Here is a 23,969-nt window from a genome sequence, read left to right on the forward strand (position 1 = left end):
TGGCATTTAGTACCTTCACAATGTGTGTGACCATCATTACTGTTTATTTCTAGAATTTTTTCATCATTCTAAACAGAAACTCTCCATCCCCTGTACCTGAACCTCTAATAGTTTCTATTCTTTCTGTCTCTATGAATTTGCCTATTCTAGGTACATGATATAAGTGTAGTCATATATTTACTCTTTTTATCTGGATTATTCATGTAACATAATGTTTCAAGGTTCATCCATTTTGTAATATATATCAGAATTTCATTCCTTTTTATGGCTTTATAATATTCCATTGTGTATAATACCATTTTACTTACCCATTCATCTGTTGATGGACACTTGGGTTGTTTCCACCTTTTGGCTATTGTGAATAATGCTCTTATAAAAATTGGTGTACAAATACTTGTTCAAGTCCCTATTTTAAATTCTTTTGGGTATATACCCAGAAGTGGAATTGCTGGATCATGCAGTAATTCTATATATAATTTTTTAAGGTACTGCCACACTGTTTTTCACAGTGGCTGCAAAATTTTACATCCCCACCAGCATTGCACAAAGGTTCCAATTCCTCCACCTTCTTGCTAACGCTGGGTATTTTCTGGTTTTTGTTTGTTTGTTTGGTTTTGGTTTTTAAGATAATAGCCATCCTAATGAGTGTGAAGTGGTATTTATGACCTTGATTTTCATTTCCCTAATGATTAGTGATGTTGAACAGCTTTTCATGTGCTTACTGGCCTTTTGTACATTTTCTTTGGACAAATATCTATCCAAGTCCTTTTGCTCTTTTTTTCTCTAGGTTTTCTTTGTGGTAAAATATACATAAAATTTACTACCTTAACCAATTTTAGGTGTATAGTTCAGTGATATTATGTACATTCATATTATTGTGCAACCATCACCACCATCCATTTCCAGAACTCCTTTCATCTTGCAAAACTGAAACTTTATACCCATTAAACACTAACTCCCCATTCCTCCCTAAGCCCAGCCCTTAGCAACCACCATTCTGCTTTCTCTCCCTATGAATTTGACTACTCTAGGTACCTCACCAGTACTTGTTAGTTTTTGCTTTTGTTTGTTTTTTAGATAATAGCCACCCTAACGGGTGTAAAGTAGTATCTCATTGTGGTTCTGGTTTACATTTCCCTGGTTAGTGATGTTAAGCGGACTCTCAACCACTGCACCACCAGGGAAGCCCTCTCTGCATGAATTTTAAGATGAGGTTTTCTATTTCTGCAGAAGCACCTTTGGAATTTTTATAGGGATTGCATTGAATCTGTAGATCACTTCGGGTAATGTTATCATAACAATATAATGTCTACCACTTCATGAACATCGAATGTCTCTCTATTTATTTTATTTGTCAGCAATGGTTTGTAGTTTTCAGTATATAAGTCTTTCACTTCCTTGGTTAAGTTTATTCCTTAGTATGTATATTTTTGAGATATATATATATATATATATATATATATTAGAATTGCTTTCCTAATTTCCTTTTCAGAATGTTTATTGCTAATAAACAATAATAAACAGTATAGTAGTGCAACTGGTTTTTGTGTGTTGATTATATATTCTGCAATTTTGCTGAATTGGTTTATTAGCTCTAGCATTTTTTTTTTGTGGGTGTGTGTGGAATCTTTCAACATATAAAATTATGTCATCTGCAAATGAAGATAACTTTACTTCCTCCTTTCCCATTTTGATGCCTTTATTTGTTTGTTTGTTTTGTTTTCTTACCTAATTGCTCTGGCTAGAACTTCTGGTATTATGTTGAATAAAAATGGCAAAAATTGGCATCCTTGTCTTATGCCTGATCTTGGGGGAAAGCTTTCAGTCCTTCACCTTTGAGTATGATATTAGCTGTGGGGTTTTCATATATGGCCTTTATCATGTTGAGGAAGTTCCCTTATATTCCCAGTTTATTAAGTATTTTTATCATGAATTTTTCAAATTTTTTTCTGCATCAATCGATATGATCATGTGGGTTTCTTCTCCTTAATTCTATTAATATGATATATTACACTGATTAATTTTTGAATGTTGAACCATCCTTGCACTCTGGAAATAAATCTCACTTGGTCATGGTGTGTAATCCTTTTACTATGCTGAACTCAGTTTGCTAGTATTTTATTGAGGACTTTTGCATCAATATTCATAAAGAATATTGGTCTGTGGTTTTCTTTTGCCTGTAGCATCTTTGTCTAGCTTTGGCAACAGGGAATTACTGTCCTCATTGAATGACTTAGGAGTGTCATTCAAGTTTTAGGAAGAGTTTGTGCAGGATTGGTGTTTATTCTTCCTTAAATGTTTGGTACAATTCACCAATGAAGCCATCTGGTCCTGGACTTTTCTTTGTTGGGAAAATATTTGATTACGGATTCAGCCTACTTACTAGTTGTAGGTGTATTTAGATTTTCCATTTCTTTCTGAGTCAGTTTTGATTGATCATATGTTTTTAGGAATTTGTCCATTTAATCCAGGTTATACAATTTGTTGGCATACAATTATTCATATTATTATCTTATACTTTTTGTTTCTGTGAAATTAGTAGAAATGTCCCCACTTTTATTTCTATAATTTGAGATTTTAGCAATTTCAGTCTTCTCTTTTTCCCTTAGTCAGTCTCTAGCTAAAGGTTTGTGAATTTTACAGATCTTTACAAAGGATCAAATTTTGGTTTTGTTGGTTTTCTCCATTGTTTTCTCTATTTCATTTATCTCTGCTCTAATCTTTTAATATTTCCTTCCTTCTGCTAGCTTTGGGTTTAGTTTGTTCTTATTCTAGTTCCTTAAGGTATAAAATTAGGTAATTAATTTGAAATCTTTCTTCCAGGCATTCACAGCTGTAAATTTACCTCTAAGCACTGCTTTCACTGTATTCCATACGTTTTGGTATGATGTATTTTCATTCATTTCTAAGTATTCTCTAATTTCTATTGTGATTTCTCCTTTGACCCATTGGTTGTTTAAGAGTGTTTAATTTACACATACTTGTGAATTTTCCAGGTTTCCTTCTGTTATTGATTTCTAGTTTCAATCCATTATGATTGAAAAAGATACTTTGTATGACTTCTCTCTTTTAAAATTTATTAAAGCTTGTTTTGTGGCCTAACATATGGTCTATCCTGGAGAATGTTCCATATATGTTTGAGAAGAATGTATGTTTTGTTTGGTAGAGTGTTCTATGAGTGTTTATTAGTTCTTATTTGTTTACATGATTGTTCATGTCTGTCCTCTGTCTCCTTGTTGATCTGATTTTTCTATTCATTATTGAATGTGGAGTATTAAAGTCTCTGTATCAGTTTACTAGGCTTGCTGTAACAGGTACCACAAACTAAGGAGGGCGTAAAACAACAAATTAATTTTCTCACAGTTCTGGAGTCACAAAGTCTAAAATTGAGGTGTCAGCAAGGCCATGCTCTCTCTCATAGCTCTAAGGGAAGAATCTTCCTTGCCTATTGCTATTTTTTGGTTTTTCCAGCAATCCTTGTTGTTCTTTGGCTTGCAGATACATTACTGCAGTCCAGTCTCTGCCTCCATCATCACACCACATTCTCCCTGTGTGTCTCTGAGTCTCTCTTTTCTCTTTTTGTAAGGGCACAAGTCATTGCATTAGGGCCCACCCTAATCCAATATGACCTCATCTTAACTAATTACATCTGCAAAGACCTTATTTCCAAATAAGGTCACATTCACAGATTTCAGGGATTAGATTTCAACATATCTTTTTGAGAGTCACAATTAAACCCACTGCAGGTGGAATCTTATAATTGCTGGCTTTTTAAAAAAAACATATTGAAACATCCCCGAAGGCCAGGTATATTGTACAATTGATGGTAGCTTGGAGCCATAGTAACAAATTTCATAATGTGATAATTCCTATGAAGAAAATAAAGATTGAGAATGTTTGGGCAAGTGGGTGGGAGTGTGATTTTAGGTTGAGTGGTCAGGGAAGTTTTCCTTATGTAGGTGACATTTAAGTAGAGAATAATTACTTAGAAAGAGCCAGCCATGCAAAATCTGGAGCAAAAAGTATTTCAATCAGAGGGAATAGTAAGAGTAAAAGCCTCAAATTGGTAACGAGTTTGGTATGCTTATGGAATGGCAAGAAAACAAGTATAGCTGGAGCACAGTAAGGAAGAAAAATGTAGAACAAGATAAGTATGAGGACATAACATAAAAGGTTGAGATGATGAAAGTCCTGAAAGTAAAGTGTTCTTGAGAATAAAGTTATATTTTAAATAAACAACATTTTAGAACTTCCACATATGAAAAGATGATGCTATAAGCAAATCCTTCTTAATTTCTATAACACTGTTTAATCCTTTATTTTGATCCTTTTGATTTCAGTATGTGACCAAGTTATTGCTGGGTTCAATATTTTGGAAACTCATATGACTCTTTCATGAATTATTTTAAATCTTTATATTTTCTAAAAAAATAACTTTTTAGTCTTATGAATGCTAAAATCTCTCATGGCCATTGCTTCACTAAAAAACAATCTCTTACTTCTCTTGAAGATTCAAGCAAAGTATTCAGTTTCTAAGCAAAATCCCAATCTAGAAGCAGATTCTTATTCTCCTAATTTACCAAAAAGGTGAGTATAATTTTACACATCTAAATGTTGTCTAATTGTGTCTGGGAGGAAAATCTCATGCTTATGTCTCATTGTGATGCTGAGAAGAGGATATGGGAAGAGACCTCTTTGGGATATGGTATCATCATTACTTTCTTTTTGTTTCAGCATCGTAAAAGAAGCAAAAGTGACGAACCAGCAGAGCAAAGGAAGGATAAGGGTGAAAAGTGCAGAAGCTTCTTCCTTTGACCTCAGGATTTCTGAAATAAATGAAAAGGAAGGGTTAGTAATGCACCCTTCTAAAGAGAGCAGTTCTTTAGAGTTTTTGGAGCTAAATTGTGGTTGTAACAAAAATGCTGACACAACCATGAAATGGGAGAGAAAGGTATTCCCAATAGCTGGGGAGCCTCTTCAGAAGCATCAAAGTTTGGACTTGAGCTCCATTTTGTTTGGAGCACGTCCTAACTCTAAACCTGTAAATGCAGCAGGAAGATGTTTTAATTTAAAGAGGCCAATAATGCGGACCAAATCAACTCCCTTTGAATTGATGCAACAGAGAGACACCAAAGAGTTGGACGTCGAGGAAAATTTTTATTTGGAATCTCACCCACACAATTCTTGTCTTGAGCAGGCTCAAAAAGTGATGCATGTTTCTTCAGCAGAACTGAATTATTCACCATCATATGACTCTAAGCATCAAATGTGCAATGCCTCTAAAGCAAAGCAGCATGACTCTGGTGCTTTTAAAGTACTTTCTTACATGTCTTTAGTAGAAAATCCTTATTTTTCATCATTGTCTCCAAGTAGTGCTGGTTCTAAGATGTCTCTTGATTTACCTGAGAAGCAAGATAAAACTGTTTTACCTTGTTCTTCACTGCCAAAATCTTCTACAACCCTCTTTCCTTATTACAATTCACATGATTCTTCAGCACTGAATCCTCCGACCAATTTCCCCCCACCACTGAACCAAGAGACAGCAGTAGTAGGTAAGTTATTTTAAAAAGTTTGTACAGCATTTTAGATTTGACTCTGTTTCTATAAGATTTGGTTTTGTCTTACCCCCTCTCACCCTCTTATCCTTCTCTGCTTCCTTCTCCTTTTTCTCCTCAAAAAAAATAAATTCCATGAGTGTTTTGATGATGTGATGAGTTGAAAATAGCAATAACAAATACATAACATTCCATGAAACAAGCAATAGGAGGCAATCAGATCTGGTACAGGACCTATGCCAGCCGGCGTGCTTCTAAAGGCAGCAGTCCTCATTCTTAGAAGTGTCTATCAAATGTCCACAATTTTGTTATACAGCAGAAACTAACACAACATTGTAAAGCAATTATACTTCAATAAAGATGTTAAAAAAAAAAGTCCACAATTTATCCTTAGCATGCAGAAGCAACTTCCAAAAGAACATCAGAAAAGATTTGATCAACAGCACCACATGGTCACTCAGAATTTTTGTTGGCGAATCATGTGTCTATACTAAATTGAACAGATTGCTAAGAATTGAATTCTCTTCCTGCAGGAGTTGGAAGAGGAGGACTTGATTTCCTCTTGTCCTTTTATAATAACTTTATAGATGAGGATACATGTTCAGTATTCTGTATGATATTTTAATCTTATATGACTTTAATTTCCTATTTTATCTCTTATAGTTCTGTATTTTTGCATATTATGCATATTGTTTCATATTACTGAGTGGTTTGAAAGTAGGAGTAAATATTTGGTTAGATAATTATAATAGTTTGATATGAAAGAAGATGCTGTGAAAGAAGAGTTAAAGCAAGTTTAACTGTCTTAGATATGTCATCAGAAATTTATAAAGAACGGTCCACCTAGGTAGGAAGTAGAGAAAGCTTTTTCTCTATGACATTATTTACTGTACAGAGTTCCTCAATAGATACGTAGATGCATAGTTTTGTTATAAAAATATTCCATCTGGATCTAGTTTCTTCTTTGGTTAGAAGGAAGGATTACATACTTTGATCTTGTTTTATGATTTAAAGAAATTTTATTTTTCTAGATACCTATAGTTCCTTAAACTTCCCTGAGTGTCAGCATTAGGAACCAAATCCTTATCTTCAAGGATTGTAGCAACATTGACATGTGTGCCATCTGGTGGCAGTCTCTCATAATAGCATTTAAATTCTATAAAAATTCTGAATACTTCTATAGAAATATAGAAAACCTTGTTAAACCATTTTTCTGTAAACAGGAAAAATATCAATATTCTTAATTCTATAAGAACGAAGAAGAGATACTAAAATCTTTGTGATTTTTTACCTGCTCTGTAATTGAATCTTTGGCATGTCAACGTGCTTTATGATGTTGTATATTTTATGTAAAACAAAAGGCAAGAGTTACGGAGAAAACAATCCAAAGCTTCCTAAATTAATATAAGATGTTACATTATGTTAACTGATACTCAGTGACTTAATCAAAATACCTTTGAGCTTTTAAAAGAAACAATAAATCTTGAAGAATCAAAATCCTCCTGGGTTTCCAATTTAGGATTAGAGAATTTATGTTGTTTTCTCCTTGAGTGAACAGATACCAGCTTAAATATATTAATGATGCTTGACATAATTTGTATCAAGATTAGAATATAAGAATTTTCTTTGGATTTTTCTAATTAAACATTTTGATTATATTTCGGGCATTTTGGATAGCAACTTCTCCAAGAATAGATGATGAAATTCCCCCTCCACTTCCTGAACGGACACCTGAATCTTTTATTGTGGTAGAGGAAGCTGGTGAGTACAGTTCAGTAAGTGTAAAATAAAGTGTGAATTAACTATATTACTTCTTAGGTCCTCTCAATATTCTGTGTGCTATTGCTGAGTAACAATTGCTCTCTAAAACTACAGCACTAAAATTGAAACATATTTACTTTTTTTTACAGGAGAATTCCCTCTGGATATTCCCAACTCTTTAACTTCAGCTGTGAAGGTAAAAATTGGAACATCACTAGAATGTAGTAGAACATCTGAATCAAAGAAATTTGATGATTTAGTAAGACTTAGACCAAGCAAGGTCAATAACATTTTTCTGATTCTACTCACTTGGATTCAATGGACTATAGTCCTATTCCTTATATATATATATTTTTTCATAAATTTACTTATTTATTTATTTTTGGCTGCATTGGGTCTTTGTTGCTGCGCGCAGGCTTTTCTCTAGCTGCGGTGAGCGGGGGCTACTCTTCGTTGCGGTGCGCGCGCTTCTCATTGCAGTGGCTTCTCTTGTTGCAGAGCGTGGGCTCTAGGCGCACGGGCTTCAGTAGTTGTGACACTCAGGCTCAGCAGTTGTGGCTTGCGGCCTCTAGAGTGCAGGCTCAGTAGTTGTGGAGCACGGGCTTAGTTGCTCGGCGGCATGTGGGATCTTCCTGGACCAGGGCTCGAACTCATGTCTCCTGCACTGGCAGGCAGATTTTTTACCACTGCACCACCAGGGAAGCCCCTTCCTTTTATTTTAAACACCTGTCACTTAGTAAATCCTAAGCGGATACTATTTATAAAACAATGTGCTAGAGGATGTCGGGGATAAAAAGATGTATAAGACACAATTATTGCCCTTAAGAAACTTATAGTTCAGTAATGGGGATATAGCATGTGTACACAAGTCTTTATTTTTGTCTGTATTTATTATAACAAGGCAAATATAATCAGTGCCATATGGAAGATAAGAACTTTGAAACTGTGAGAGATCCCTTCAGGTTGGAAGTGATCAAGGAAGACAGTGAAAGAAGAAACATTTGACTTTATTCTTTAAGGACAGTTAAGGCAAAAATAATTGTTTCATAAGTAGATTGCTTGTTCATAGCAGTCATCTGGTAGGCTGTTTCTTGTGAGCTGTGATAACACAGAGAGTAGTTTTTTAAAAAAAATAACAGATGTCTATATTATTTAAGATAAACCTTTTGGAATAATGTTCCCTGCTTCTAGAAGAAAAACCTATACCTTTAACAATCTGTTATTCATTAGTATATAATTCTATGAACCAACTATCTTAAAATTTCAGAGATCAGTAATTAACTAAAACATTTAAACACAGTGCTGGTGGGCAGTGCTGGTGGGCAAATATTCCCTGCCTTTTAAATTACACATTTAAAAAAATTATTTTATTTATTTATCTTTAGCTGTGTTGGGTCTTTGTTGCTGCATGCGGGCTTTTTCTAGGTGCGGCGAGCGAAGGCTACTCTTCATTGTGGTGCATGGGCTTCTCATTGCAGTGGCTTCTCTTGTTACAGGGCATGGGCTCTAGGCTCACGGGCTCAGTAGTTGTGGCTCGCAAACTCTAGAGCGCAGGCTCAGTAGTTGTAGCCACACAGTCTTAGTTGCTCCGTGGCATGTGGGATCTTCCTGGACAAGGGCTCAAACCCATGTCCTCTGCATTGATAGGTGGATTCTTAACCACTGCACCACCAGGGAAGTCCTTAAATTACACTTTTAATGTGCTAGTAACTGTTACTATTATTGCTAATGGTCTTTATCTTAACAACTCCCAGAGTAAAGAACAATCACTACTTTTTCAGTGTCATGAAGTAATTTCAGTGGCAACAACCTTACCTGGAATTAAATTTTCAGGGAAATGTTCTGAGGAGGAAGGAAATAACTATAAAAAGGATCAATTTAGGACCAATATTCATGACATATACAAATCACTGTAGGAGTGGATGATTCTTCACAGTTCAGCACATTTATAAATTAGGAAAAATAGGGTCAACATTTCATAACTCTCTCTATTGGTATATGAGATGTAATTTTAAAATGCTATTTATTGCTTTGAGTTTATAGATTTCTATACATGTTCTTCTTTCACTTTGACTTTCTTTCTTTTTCAGAGTGTAAAACCCCAGAGTCCCAAATCAGGTAAAAATTTTCTTTGGCTTTAGATGACATTTATCCCTAAGAATTTGTACTGCAAGAATGGCTCATTAAGTTTAGAGTAATTCACCTCAGGAGATGGCTTGGTTTCCATAATAGCTTCCACTATTTATTGATTTATTTCTGGTTTTCCTAGGCTAGTAGTTTTGTTTTGTCAAGGGCAAAAGGAAGACAGGATTTTAGAATTCTGCTCCTTGATATATAGCCCTAAAAAAAAAAAAACCCAAACTATTTTAGATACAATCTCTTAAAACTTTGCAGCAGTTCCATTTTACTGGTTTTATCATTGTTAACAGTGTGATTCTAAAAAGTTATTTCTGGTCACTTAGGTCTTTAACTTGTCACTGCTTCTTAGTACTTTCTTGCTTGTTTTATACATTGAATAACAACATCAACAGCAAACATCCTTTGAACACTGATAGGTACTTTACATATATTATAACAGGTAGTAGTTGCCCTTAACACATTTATTCATATTAACATATTGCTCAAATACGTAAATAAGCAGTATAACATAGAGGTTAAAAAGCACGAGCTTTGGTGTCAGGTAGACTTTCATTCAAATCCCCAGCCTACCAATAGTTATCAAAATCTATGACCTTGGTTACATTATATACTTTATCGATTTTTCTCACTTGTAAAATGAGGATAATAGAACTCCCCTTCTAAGAGGATTTTTGTGAGGATCTAGTGAGATAAAGCATATAAAGCTTTTAGCACAGTGGTTGTCAAATAATAAGCTCTCATTAAATGTTACCTATTATAATTTTTATTAGGTAATTATTAAATGAACATTTCCTAAGCAAGTTCCGTGTGCCTTATACAGTGTTAGAATAGGCAGAATATTTAAGAAAGGGCGCTGCTTAATGATTCTATATGTATTCAAATTGGGTAGACAAAATTAACACTCACTTGGAACCATTCAGTGACAATCTATGTGGCACTGATTATCATCACCAGGAATCTGGAATAAAGAAAGGTATCACTGGAGTGGTTAGGAAAGGCTTGAGTAGGTGAAAGAAATTTAAGAATATGGATAGAAGAAAAAAGAGGGAATTCCAGGAGAGGGATGAGAGTAAGAGTGACTCAAAGGTAAAAATAAGCATGATGGGTACAGAGAAATGGTAAGTAGGTTAATTTAATTGCAACAGAGGTTCTATTATAGGGAAATAAGGAAAATAAATTTGGATAGATAAAATGTGGGAAAATTCCAAAGGACTTAAAAGCTAGGCAGACAAATCTCTGTATAGAGAAAGCAGATTTGTGGTTGCCAATCTAATCTGGAGGGAATGGGGAGAGACTGCTAAATGAGCGTGGAGTTTCTTTTCAGGACAATTAAAATTTTGGAACTAGATTGTGGTGATGATTGCACATCACTGTGAATGTACTAAATGTCATTAACGGCAAATTTTGTTACGTGTATTTTATCACACACGAAGCTTGGCAGAAGAATTTAAATTTAATTCAGTAAGTAATAAACATTGTAGGTTCTTCGTCAGGGGAGTATTAAGATGAAAATGGTGTTTTGGGAAGGTATTTGGCAGGATATCGCTACCTGAAAGTTATAGTCTCATAATATTTCCTAAAATCAAATGGGAAGGTGATAAGCTACTTCAGAGTAGTTATCAAATATTTATCAAATGCCTACTATATGCCAGTTATTGTATTAGGTGATGGAAATAAGTATTGCACTTAATTTTTGCATATTACCCAGCATATAAGGAATAAACAAGAGAACTTTCTTTATAGGTAAGTCCTAAGACGTGAAAAACCCAATGACCAAAGACAGATAAAACTCTAGCACTTAACCACATACTCATTTTCAAAAGACATTAATAGGGACTTCTCTGGCAGTCCAGTGGTTACAACTCTGCGCTTCCAATGCAGGGGGTGCGGGTTCGATTCCTGGTCAGGGAACTAAGATGGCACCTGCCACACGGTGTGGCCAAAAAATTTAAAAAAATAAAAGACATTAATAAAGTATATAATTATACTTAGCGCTGTATAACGAGAAGCATACAGCAATAGAACACCATTTGTGTCTCTAGGACTTACATTATGGGAAAATAGCTCCATTATTTAAAATTCTTTACCATGGAAATTTTCAAACACACAGTTTAAATCTACCATAATAACAGTAATCACACTAATAAAATTAATAATAATTCCTTAATATTATCTAATATCCAGACTTTGTTCAATTTTCTCAAACTGTCTCAAACATGTCTTTTTACAGTTGGTTTATGTGAAGCTGGATTCAAACAAAGTCTGCACATTGCCTTTGGTTTATATGTTTCTTAAGCCTTTTAAAGTTTGTAACAGTTCTTCTTTTTATGTTTTCTCATGCCATTTATTTGTTGAGGGAATGGGCCATTTGTCCTTAAGGTTGCTAATATTCTGGATTTAGCTGTTTGTATCCTCATGGTTTTATTTAACATGTTCCTCTATCTCCAGGATTCTCTGTAAAATTGTAGTAAGATTAGAAGCTTGACTAAATTCAGGTTCAATTTCTTTTGAAGAATACTTTTGTAAGTGAGCTACAAGTTTGTGATGAAGCATAGGCTCATTGGTGAAAGAGCTAGAATAACAAAGTTCTTGAGGCTCCAGTCAATGTTCAGATAATTTTTTATTTGGCTGTTGCAGGTTAATATTGAAAAATTAGAAAAGTTATACAAAACCAAAAAGGGATTTTTAAAAATAATTTTTATTGGAGTATAGTTGATTTACAATGTTGTGTTAGTTTCAGGTATACAGCAAAGTGAATCAGTTATACATATATCCACTCTTCTTTAGATTCTTTTCCCATATAGGTCATTATAGAGTATTGACTAGAGTTCCCTGTGCTATACAGTAGGTCCTTATTAGTTATCTATTCTATATATAGTAATGTGTATATGTCAATCCCAGTCTCCCAATTTATTCCTCCCCCAACTTCCCCTTTGGTGACCATAAATTTGTTTTCTACATCTGTGATTCTGTATTTTGTGAATAAGTTGATTTGTACCATTTTTTAGATTCCATGTATAAGCAATATCATATGATATTTGTCTCAAAAAGGGATCTTAGGACTTTTAATTGATGAATTATTTTTTTTTGCTTTGTTGTATACTCTTTTCATAGATAGACACCAAGATCGTTCTTCTTCCCTGCCACCTCCACTGCCAGAAAGAACCTTAGAGTCCTTCCTTGTTGCTGATGAAGATTGTAAGTGGCAGTGCTCTCTCTCATAAAAGTTATACAAATGAGACCATTAAAGGTTAACAATAAAGTAGGATCTAAATGGAAAAGGTACAAAGAATGATTAAATAACATAATAATACATTTAAAAATCCCATAATGCATTGCAAAATGCATAAAATAATGCATAAAAAAGTCAAGCTAAGAATTACTGAATATATACCTGTATACAATCTGAAGGCTTAAGAAGCTATGCAACAAAACACGTTTTTTTTTAGGTATGCAGACTCAACCTATAGAGACTTATTCTACTAGCTGTCCTAACACCATGGAAAATTCAACATCTTCAAAACAGACATTGAAGACTCCTGGAAAATGTTTCACAAGGAGTAAGGTAAAGAAGATAGGAATTTATGGAAATATGCCAGAGGCTTTCCATTACTGAAAGTGTCCCTACCCCTGCCACTCCAACCCCGGGCCACCAGCATTAAGATGAAAAATTAGACTAAATATTTTCACTGTTGGTCTCACAACGATTAAAATTAATGGAGGGAAACCAAAAATTTAAAGTAACCCAATAACTTAAAGCAGACCCAATAAAACTATCAACTTTTTTTCCCTGAAACTAGACAAATTGATTCCAAAGTTCATATGGGGGGAAAAAAGAGCAAGAATAGCCAGTAAACCGGAAAAAAAAAAAAAGTAAAAGCAATGAAAGAAGGGTAGCTTTATCAGATATTAAAACATCGTAAAGCCTCAATAATTAAAATGGTATGATATTGGTGTATGAAAAGAAACACACACCAACAGAGCAGAAGGAAAACTTCAGAAATAGATCCAAAAATGTATAGGAATTTAGTATATGATGAAGGGAACCTTTCAAGTCAGGGAATAAAGATGGATGTTTTAATCACTGTTGTTGGTTCAACTGGATAACAACCTAGAGGGATAAAAAGGTAGGATCCATACCTCACAGCTATACCAGGATATATTCTAGTTGGATAAAAGATTTAAATGCTAAAAAACAAAAAACCAACCCATCAAAGTACTAAAAAAACCTGGAAAGATTACTTTACAACCTGGGAGTGGGAATGAACTTTATAACTATGATTCAAAATCCAGAAGCCATAAGAAGGGAGATTTATAAACTTAACTAAATAAAACAGAAAATTTCTGCATGGTAAAACAACAACAAAAAAATCACCTTAAAAATCAAAAGACAAAGAACAAATTGGAGAAAAAAATATCTGCAACTGGCATCATAGTCAAAGGACTATATTTCTTTAATATTATATATTTCTTTAGCAATTCATAGAAAATAATAACCCTAAATGTGAGCAAAAATACATGATCTGATAATTCAAAGATAAGTAAATGTGCATGATCTGACTTTTAAACATTTGATATGTTCAACCTCACTCATAATAAAAGAAATACGAATTAAAACCACAGTCACATACTGTGTTTCATGTTTCAGAAGGGCAGATTCCAAAGTCTGACTACATTCTCTGTTAGGCAGGCTATGGGAAAATAAGCACACACTTGCAATCTTGGTGGTAATGTAAGTGGTATAACTTCTATGGAGGACAATTTAGCAATACCTATCAAAATTACCAATGCATATATCTTTTGACCCAACAATTCCACATTTAGGAATTTATCCCACAAATATGCTTGCTCATACATGAAATGAAATGTATACCAGGTTATTCATTATACCATTATTTATAAGGGTAGACAATTGGGAACGTAAATGTTAATCATTAGGGGAACTGATTAAATAAATCATAAATAATGGTATATGCATACAATGGAATTCTATGCAGCTGAAAAAAGAATGAGGACTCTCTCAATATACTTTTATATATTTTATTAAATTTTGCTTAAAAGGGTGAAAATATGATCTATATTTATATTATATATTCATAAGTAACTTTGGAAGGATACATAAAAACTAACAACAATGGTTACCTGCAGGGGGAGGGTCAGAAACTAGGTAGTGGAGAACAAAGATGGGAGCATTTTTACTAGGATATTTTGAATTATAAATAATCTATATTTAAAAACTAAATAAAATTTTTCAAAAAAAATTTATTAAATACCTATTATATAGAAGATTACATTTCTAAGTATTAGGAAAATAGAAATGTCATAAAGGACATCTAAATGTCCTTGAGAAGAGTACAGTTGATCTACTAGAATGCCTATATAAGAAACAATGTGAAAATTATCAAAAAGTAAAATACTATGGAACAAACTGAAAACATACACCCTGAGGAAATGTGAAGAAAAGAAGAAATCTGGGTAGATTCCTAGAAGAGGTTAAGTTAGAGACTTCACCATAAAGGAGGCAGAAGACATGGGTTTGCTGAAAGAGGGAGAAGAAAGTAGCATGGTTAACAGTATGAAGTGAACCTCAGTAAACTGAGTACAGAAAATGACTGGCAAAATTTTTTGGCCTGAATGGGAACGGCAATGTATCACAGCTATCTTCAGAAGCCATTGTGGGTCCTGGAATGGTCGCCTAGTAAAGAAGACAAGGAGGAACTCCATCTTTCCCCCTGACACAACAATAGCTCTATTTGTAAATAAATAGTGTGATTCTTATATGGGTGGAAAATGTAGCAAGATAAGATCAAGTGGAGACTTTGCACTGAATTAAAAAATGGCAAGATAGAAAAATAATTTTGTACATTTGATATCCATTTTTAAAGAAATTAATCCTTTTGACTGAAATCTATATTTCTAGTTGATTAAAGTATTTTGGATTTCACAGGGAAAAAACTCACTTTTTCCTTTTCTTCATTTTGTAGAGTTTGAAAATTTTGCGAAACATGAAAAAGAGTAAGTTTCTTTTACTTATTTTTGGAATACACATTCCACTTTCAATATTATGTAATTTTTCCTTATACAACCACTCTGAAAAAAATGAACAATATTATTCCTAAACAGAACCTTGTTACAGTCCTATGTATCAGAACAATCACCCCTAGGCCTTGTACTCTGCTAGGTTCCACAATGCTAATACTAGGTAGGGAGTAAGGGGAAAGAAAGTTTGTCTGATACACAGGAATAATAGTATGATGTTTGGTATTTTCTACCCATGCTAAGATGCTGTCATGCAAGTGTGTTATTTAAAATTCCCAGCAGTCTAACCTCAGATGTACTTTCTTTGAAAGTAGTCATAGCAAAGCATATTGTGAAACAAATGTGTTGATTTAATAAAATAAGCAAAGTATTGACACATTTCCATTTTTACCAAGTATTATTAGCAATAAAAGTCTGTTGCTTACTGTTTTTCCTATATTGTAATAAGAACAAAACCCAGACTCCTGAAACTGTGGGAAACTGATTATCTTAGAAATCCTATTTATAACTACAAAGTATATAAAACGTGGTGGTATATTTTTTACAAATTTGATCCATTGGGTTAGTCATCAAGGACCAAACAGCTATTTGATACTATACTGGTATTGTAGGGAGAAACAAAGAGCACTGAGAAAACTTGATTTAAGGTATAATCTAAGTAAGAAGGTTTATAGCTGAATCTTACTCTTTTCACTCTATCTCCCTTTCCATAAACTTGTGCTAGTCTGCTTTCATTGCCACCACACCTGATCTCTGAAGTGAACTGATTTCTTACTTATGATGGGCTAAAGCATGACTGGAAAATATACTCTTTCCTCTAAACTCAGTCAAAAGAGAATTTAAACACTGCAAGAAGAAATTATAGTATATAACATAAGAAATAAAACAGCTAAAAGCAAAGAAATGAGTGACTTGAATAGCTAGCCAAAGATTGATTTGATCAGCTTAGCTTATGAAACACCCAGTTTTCTTTTTTTTTTCAAATTATTTATTTATTTTTGGCTGCGTTGGGTCTTTGTTGCTGCATATGGGCTTTCTCTAGTTGCGGCAAGCGGGGGCTACTCTTGGTTGCCGTGCGCAGGCTTCTCATTGTGGTGGCTTCTCTTGTTGCGGAGAACAGGCTCTAGGTGCGTGGGCTTCAGTAGTTGTGGCGCACGGGCTTAGTTGCTCCTCAGCATGTGGGATCTTCCCGGACCAGGGATGGAACCCGTGTCCCCTGCATTGGCAAGCGGATTCTTAACCACTGCTCCACCAGGGAAGTCCCTACAGTTTTCTTTCTCTAAAAAAAAAGCAGAAAACAAACCCAAAAAAGTTTCTTTCTCTAGCTCCAACTCTGTCTTGGGGATATCAAACAAAGATACAGAACTTCAGGAAGATTTAGGTTGGCATAGATGTGAGATATGGTATGACTGTCTGAGACTCCGAGACTTATTTCTAATTTCTATTTCTCAGTTGCCTTCACCCTCTGGTCTTCTGTCCTTAAATTAAGAACAAAATCTGGCCCCCAAAGTTGATCCTGAAGCTTTAGACTTATCTGCCTTTACTTGCACGTGTTCTCTTCCCCTTCTAGATGGTCCGTGCCTCCTGGGTTCTATATGTTCTCCCTTTAGCCTGGATGCCTTACTGGTCCTACTTTTAACGAAATTAGGATTCTTCACCTGTTGTTTTAAGTTAGCATCTAAGCCTGGTGTCAGGCTCTTTCATTCATTCATTCATTCAATGAATATGTGTTGAGTGCCTCCTATGTGCCAGGCATTCTGCAAGGCAGTGGGCATGTGATGGTGAACAGAACAGTGTGAATTTGGTGTGTTGTAGGCACTCAAAGGAAGCCATCATAGCTGCAGGGTATTAAGAGGAGAAAGGAGTAAGGTGTGTCCAAAAGATGGTAGAGATGAGAGGTAGCTAGATCCTTATGGGTCATGTTAATGACCCAATGGGAAGTCACAGAAGAGTTTTAGACAGAGATGTTACATGATCTGTCTTTTGAAAAGATCATTCTGGCTGTTGCTGACAAGAGTTGAAGCTGTCAGCTATGACACCTGATGCCTACTTTTGGTGGGAAACTTTAGCTGCTAGGAAATCCTTCATTTGCAAGTGACAGAAAACCCAACTTTAGCTTAAGCAGAAAAGGGGAATTTATCAGCTTATGACCAAGAGTTCAAATGATGGAATTAAAGATGTAAAGTCTCATTCCATATCTCCTAACTTTGTTTCACTCTGTTAGCTCACTCATAGACAGGCTTTTACCATGTGATTTCAGGCTTATGATGAAAAAAATGAGCTCTTTCCTGGTTGCTCAAGCAACAGCCTGACTGATGACTAGTGTTGATTGGGCCTGATTGTCTTGGCTAAACCTAAACCAATTATTGCCAGTATATTTAGTGCTTGGATTAAGAAGATAGTGTCATACCTAACATTCGACAATTGTTACATGTGGACGCTGACCAATAAGGAATGAGGTCAGACCTAAACAACTGGTGTGACCATGGCAAAGTACCAACTGACAGCCCTAGTCATAGGTCAGCTCCTTCATCTAAGGGTTGAATGAGCTCCACGAGAAGTATGGCCATTGAACATTGGAGAGGGGTGGTTTCTTAAAGGAAAATTCAAGTTCTATTATCAGAAGAAGGAATTAATGCTGAGCAGACAGCATAAAAGTATCTATGACAAGCTAGATGCAGAATAGTAGTTCACTATACATATATGCAAAATCTTTGTCTCCAGTTATAAAAAACCAGTATTCCCTTTTGGGACAATTGTTTTCTTTCTGAAGGATGTATATACCTCTTAGCTCATGTGCAGTATAGAGATGATTGCTATCTCCTGAACTTTCTCACCTTCACCCACTTGTTTTCCATGTCTCTATCATCAGTGGCTAGCCCAATGCTTGCCACATAGTAGGTATTCAATAAATATATATTTTAACTGAATCTGATTGAAATTCATGATTTACTCTAGTGATTCATACTCAAGTAACTCCAGGAAGGGGGAGGTCTTTCTAGAATCTTAGTATTAGGTATGTGTGTACAAACATAGATGCAGTCCTCACACTACATTCTGAAAATGATGAGAACAAAAAAAAGGTGAATATTTAGTAATTTCTCCCCAATTATGTACTGCTTCTTAGAAAGTTTATACAAGCCTGAAATTATCCTTTTTTGCTGCTAGACAGTGCTTGTGCAAAATATGGACCATGTTTTCAATGGATTGTTTTCAGAATTGGGCGGATACTGATACGTGAATATATTAAGGTGCTGGGAAGAGAAATATATTTTTAAGTCTGCCTATAGGTAGCTAAAATAGCAAAACAAAGCAACATAACAGTGCTTTTGGGGAGATTCTGGGCCTAACTAGAATCATCCATAATGGGAAAAACGTAGGCTGGAAAGTGAAGAAAGATATTCCAGGCGTAGAGGATGGTGGAAGAACTATCACAGACTTGCCACGGTTGAGCTAATGTGGAGAATAAATTATTTAAAAGTGTACTTAAGAGCGATCAGAGTGCAAAGTAAGATGCAGTTGAAAGCCAAAAATGTAAATCCCAGAGAAAGTTGATTCACAATAAAATGGATTGTATTCCTGAATCCTTTGGTGATTCTCTCTAGTGTTGGGTTTATTATACAATCTGTTTGCAAAGAAAAGAAAACTTAAAAAAAATGCACAAAAAAATGAGAAAATTATAGTGTCAACCCATTTGTAAACATCTATATTTTGTTACATTTGATAGTGATATGTTTATCTGGAAGTATTAATTAATTTGGAGGGAATGTGTAATCTCAACAATTATGTGGTCTGAGTCTGTATCCATTCTTTCCCTTACATTTTTTTCTTTTGATTCTAGGTATCTGTAATTCTTCCCCATCAAACAATCCTGCAGACTCTGTTCGGTCAAATAACTCCAGCTCCTTTTTGAATTTTGGTATGTGTGTTACTTCCCAGAGTTAAAAAAATATTTATCTTAATTATTCATTTACAGTATAAGAGATACAACTTTAATATGATTTAAGTTTGCATGTATAAGTCCTTATGTGTATATTCTTTTTCATGCCATTTATCTTTTTATTTTTGACCTCAGCTAACTCTTACATCTTACATAGGCCTGAATTGCCTAGCATATATGGAAAATAAAACTAGGTACCAAATGATCATGTTGGCATGTAGTAAATGAATGTGAAAGCCAAATGAAGAAATTCTGAAATGCCATAATACTCTAGTTCATATCTAAGCAAAGTTATAAAAAATATACAGGTGTGATGAAAAGAACAGAAGATGCTGCTATCTAATCTTGTGTAACTCATGCAACATTAGGCGCTAAAGCACAATTCTGACAGTTTAAAGGAACTGTTTGCCCAATTGCTCTTTAGTATAAGCTATAAATTTAAAATAATTTTATATTGAGCATTCTATTATTCTATATAACATAAATTCATGATACTATTTAAGGTAGTATTATGTATACTATAATTTTTGTAAGGAGTATAGCAAATAATGTAGGATATTACTACTAAAAATTATTATTAACCAAAAAGCAGACCCCCTGAAAAGGTCTGGGGGACCTCCAGTGGTCCCAGAGACCACATCCTGAGAACAGTTGCTCTATGGTATTGTCCTTATCTGAATGATCAGAATTGTTGCTGCCATGTTCAGATTGCAGGTGGCAAGAAGATGAGAGAAAAATGTGGAAGAGGTGTGGCCTCCTTTTCTGGTCTTAAGGCACTGGCCTGGAAGAGGCAACATTATGCCGGCTCACATTCCCTTGAAAAGAACTTATACATGTGCTATATCCAAACTGTAAAAGACACTGGGAAATGCAATAATGCTGGGCAGACAGTTTCCCATATACTATTCTATTCCTGAAGAAGAAGCAAGGAAAAATTTTAGTGGACAGGTAGCAATCTCTGCCACAATTGGGGTTATGGTTCCTATCTCACCATGGCAAAGTATTCAACTAGACTCTCTGGATCCGTTTCTTGGGCTTTAAAATTTTACTTGGATTACATTAACTCTAAGGTTTAAAATGTTATAATTAGAAAAAAGTTATTCTTATGAAATCATTTAGTTAAAAAGTTCATGTAGAATATTATATAACCTATGAAAAAAGCACCAAACTTTACCCAGAACACAAATATTCCTTGCTTCCTTCTTTTCTCTCAGTCAGAGACACCACTTGAATAACTCATGGCCCATCTAACTTTACAACAGTCTGTGATATAATACGAGGATAAAATATTGTACAGCTGCCTCCATGTTGTTTCTTCTCAAAGTTGAATATTTTATCTACTTAAAAAGCAGCACCTAATTTTTTCATTGGTTCTCTTTTATAAAAGAGGCATTATAAGGGTATTTTACTCAAAAAGTACTTAAATGTGAATGAAAAAATTTTGTGGTTTATAAACATTTTTATTTTTATTTTTCCTGAATTGTCCTACATGCAAAAAAGTTAGCTCACTACTGTTCTAAACTATTGAGTATTGATCAGTGAAAAACACTGAGTGTAGCTATTCCTCAAATTTCAGATACCTAGTACTTATGTGTTATGTTCTTACTTCTATTCTCAGTCCACTTCGGTTACAGTCAAGCTATCTGGACTGAATGGATAATTTTGTGACTATTGTGTGAAACTATTGAACCTGGAATATATTTCCTTCTATCTTCTTATTTACCACTCAGAGGAGTGAAATGTGCAGGAACTAGGCTGTGCGTCCCCTCCCCCTAATTTTTTTTTTTTTTACCACCACTATTAATAAATTTTAGAAGATTTCTTGTTTTTATCTTCTTTTCATTCCCTCTTCCCTAACCTCCTTGTCTTCCAGTTCTGGCATAGTTTTTGGTGTTTCAGATTTAGGCAGTACTTGAGTAGTTACTATGTGCCAGGCATTGAGCTGGGTGCTTTAACAAATATCTGATCATTTTCATCAGTTCTATAAGGTATATAATTCCCACAATTTTATAAGATGATGAAATTAATCATCTTTGAGTTTTCCATTCTCTGTTTTCCCTTTGTATTTCGATTCTTTCATTGCTCAATTTGAGCCCTTAAAGTTGCTAAGTGTAAGAGTACCTTGAAAATATAGCGCTATCAAAGAAAAGTCATATGTTGCTAAAGTGATTAAGAACTTACGTCATCAACCTGCATATATTCTGAAGGCATCTAGAAATAGCCTTCATTGGTTATGCAAAATTTCCTCATCCTCCTTCTGTGTGTGTGTGTGGGGCGGGCCTGGAGGGGAGTGTTTGAGGAGAGAGAGAAAAATAATTAACCACTTAGTTTTATTATTAGTTTTTCAGGATTGTTTAATAATTTATTTTTTCTAATCTTTTCAAACATAATCTCTGAGTAAATTGAGGGCTTTCTGGGTCAAAGTAGAAGTACAACTGAATTTAATACAATAATTTTCTAAAGCAATAGCGCTTATTTTTCTGAAATTTAAATTCCCCAGTTTTGTTTTTCTGACAAATGGGTGGTGGGTGAAAAGACATAAAGGATATTATTAAACAACCCACCCCAACAATCAGCTTAAAAAATGGGCAAAGGAGTTGAATAGATATTTTTCCAGAGAAGGTATATAAATGGTCAACAGGTATATGAAAGGATGCTTGACATCAGTAATCACAAGGGAAATGCAAACCAAACCCACGAGATATCACATCATACCTATTAGAAAGGCCATTATCAAAAAGACAAGAGACAAGTGTTGGTGAGGCTATGGAGAAAGGGGAGCCTTATGTACTGTGGTGGAAATGTAAATTGGTACAATCGCTATGGAAAATGGTCTGGAAGTTCCTCAAAAAATTAAATATAGAACTACCATATGATCCAGCAATCCCACTTCCAAATATATATCTGAAGGAAATGAAATTATCTCAGAAGAGATATTTGCACCCCATGTTCATTTCAACATTATTTACAATAGCCAATTCATGGAAACAACCTATGGATCCACTGACAGATGAATGGATAGAAAAGATGTGAGAGATATATGTATACGGTTGACTCTTGAACAACACATGGGGTTAGCGGTGCAACCCCCTGCACAGTGAAAAATCCTCATAGAGTCGTACCAGTCCTAAGGGGGATTGGTCCCAGGACCCCCGTGGATACTAAAATCGAAGGATGCTCAAGTCCTTTACATAAAATGTCTTAGTATTTGCATATAACTTACCTACATCTTCCTGTTTACTCTAAATCATCTCTAGATTACTTATAATACCCAGTATAATGTAAATGCTATATAAATAGTTGCTGATGTGTGGCAAATTCAAGTTTTGTTTTTTGGAACTTTTTGTAAATTTTTTTTCGAATATTTTTGATCCACTGTTGGTCCAATCCGCAGATGTGGAATCTGTGGATGCAGAATCTGAGGATAGGGAGGGCTGACTCTATATATACATACATTACTATCCGAATTATTATGTATATGACTGTGTGTGTGTGTGTGTATATATATATATATATATATATGAATATTATTCATTCACAAAAAAGAAGAAAATCCTGTCTTTTGTGACAACATGGATGTACCTTGGGGGAACTACCCTAAGTGAAATAAATCAGACAGAGAAAGACAAATACTATATGTTCTCACTTACATGTGGAATCTAAAGAAGTTTAGCTCATAGAAATACAGAGTAGAATGGTGGTTGCCAGGGGCTGGGAGGTGGGGGAAATGGGGAAATGTTGGTCAAAGGGTACAAACTTCCAGTTATAAGATGAATAAATTCCGGAGATCTAATGTACAGCATGGCAACTGTAATTAACAGTACTGTATTATATACTTGAAAGCTGTTAAAAGTAAAATCTTATATTGAAAAGAAAAATCTTAAAAAATCACCACACACATTAGTAGACAATTATGTGAGGGGATGTAGGTGTTAACTAACCTTAATGTGGTAATCATTTCACAATATATACATGTATCAAATCACCATGCTGTACACCTTAAACTTACATGTCACATGTAAACAAACATATGTCAATAATATTTCGATAAACCTGGGAAAAAAGAATACTATATGCTGAATTACCAAAGGCTATTACAATCATCTAATTATTACTATTATTAAATTTGTAAGTGTTCTACAAATTTAAAATGTTATTAGTATTCTATTGTTATCATTTAAGCACTAACATAATTACTAGAATGCTTTTACAAAAAAATTACTAAATTGATCAAAGATGCTGTGAAAAAAAATCCATGTATTTGCACATATTATAATACACTCTAAAATCCAAGTGTTCATTTCTATATAAGAAATCTTTCTTTTTTCATTCAATTTTATTTTTGTTCCCAGGTTTTGCAAATCGTTTTTCAAAACCCAAAGGACCAAGGAACCCACCATCAACTTGGAATATTTAACACAACTTTGGAAAATCAGCTGCAAGTGAATCTGCAAATGAAACTACTAGAATACTGCTAGCTAGAATAAGTGCTGTATATTCATAATATCTACCATGAAAATATGGTAATGTGTTAA

At 34.5% G+C, this 23,969-nt stretch overlaps 1 protein-coding gene across 4 annotated transcripts in view; it reads left to right on the forward strand.

Moving 5' to 3' along the window:
* PTPN22 (protein tyrosine phosphatase non-receptor type 22) overlaps nucleotides 1-23,969 on the forward strand; it is a 49,963-nt gene extending 25,994 nt beyond the window's left edge. For 3 of the 4 annotated variants that reach the window (XM_060139297.1, XM_060139300.1, XM_060139299.1), the window contains 10 exons: nucleotides 4,511-4,587; nucleotides 4,735-5,552; nucleotides 7,233-7,316; nucleotides 7,466-7,596; nucleotides 9,407-9,434; nucleotides 12,570-12,653; nucleotides 12,905-13,020; nucleotides 15,440-15,470; nucleotides 19,336-19,413; nucleotides 23,787-23,969. In XM_060139297.1, coding sequence (XP_059995280.1) covers nucleotides 4,511-4,587; nucleotides 4,735-5,552; nucleotides 7,233-7,316; nucleotides 7,466-7,596; nucleotides 9,407-9,434; nucleotides 12,570-12,653; nucleotides 12,905-13,020; nucleotides 15,440-15,470; nucleotides 19,336-19,413; nucleotides 23,787-23,851 — 1,512 coding nt within the window. In that variant the 3' untranslated portion in view covers nucleotides 23,852-23,969. The remainder of the gene's footprint in view (nucleotides 1-4,510; nucleotides 4,588-4,734; nucleotides 5,553-7,232; nucleotides 7,317-7,465; nucleotides 7,597-9,406; nucleotides 9,435-12,569; nucleotides 12,654-12,904; nucleotides 13,021-15,439; nucleotides 15,471-19,335; nucleotides 19,414-23,786) is intronic. The other variant, XM_060139298.1, reaches the window with a different exon arrangement.

This window comes from Lagenorhynchus albirostris, chromosome 2, assembly GCF_949774975.1.
Source record: "Lagenorhynchus albirostris chromosome 2, mLagAlb1.1, whole genome shotgun sequence".
Lineage (NCBI taxonomy): Eukaryota > Metazoa > Chordata > Mammalia > Artiodactyla > Delphinidae > Lagenorhynchus > Lagenorhynchus albirostris.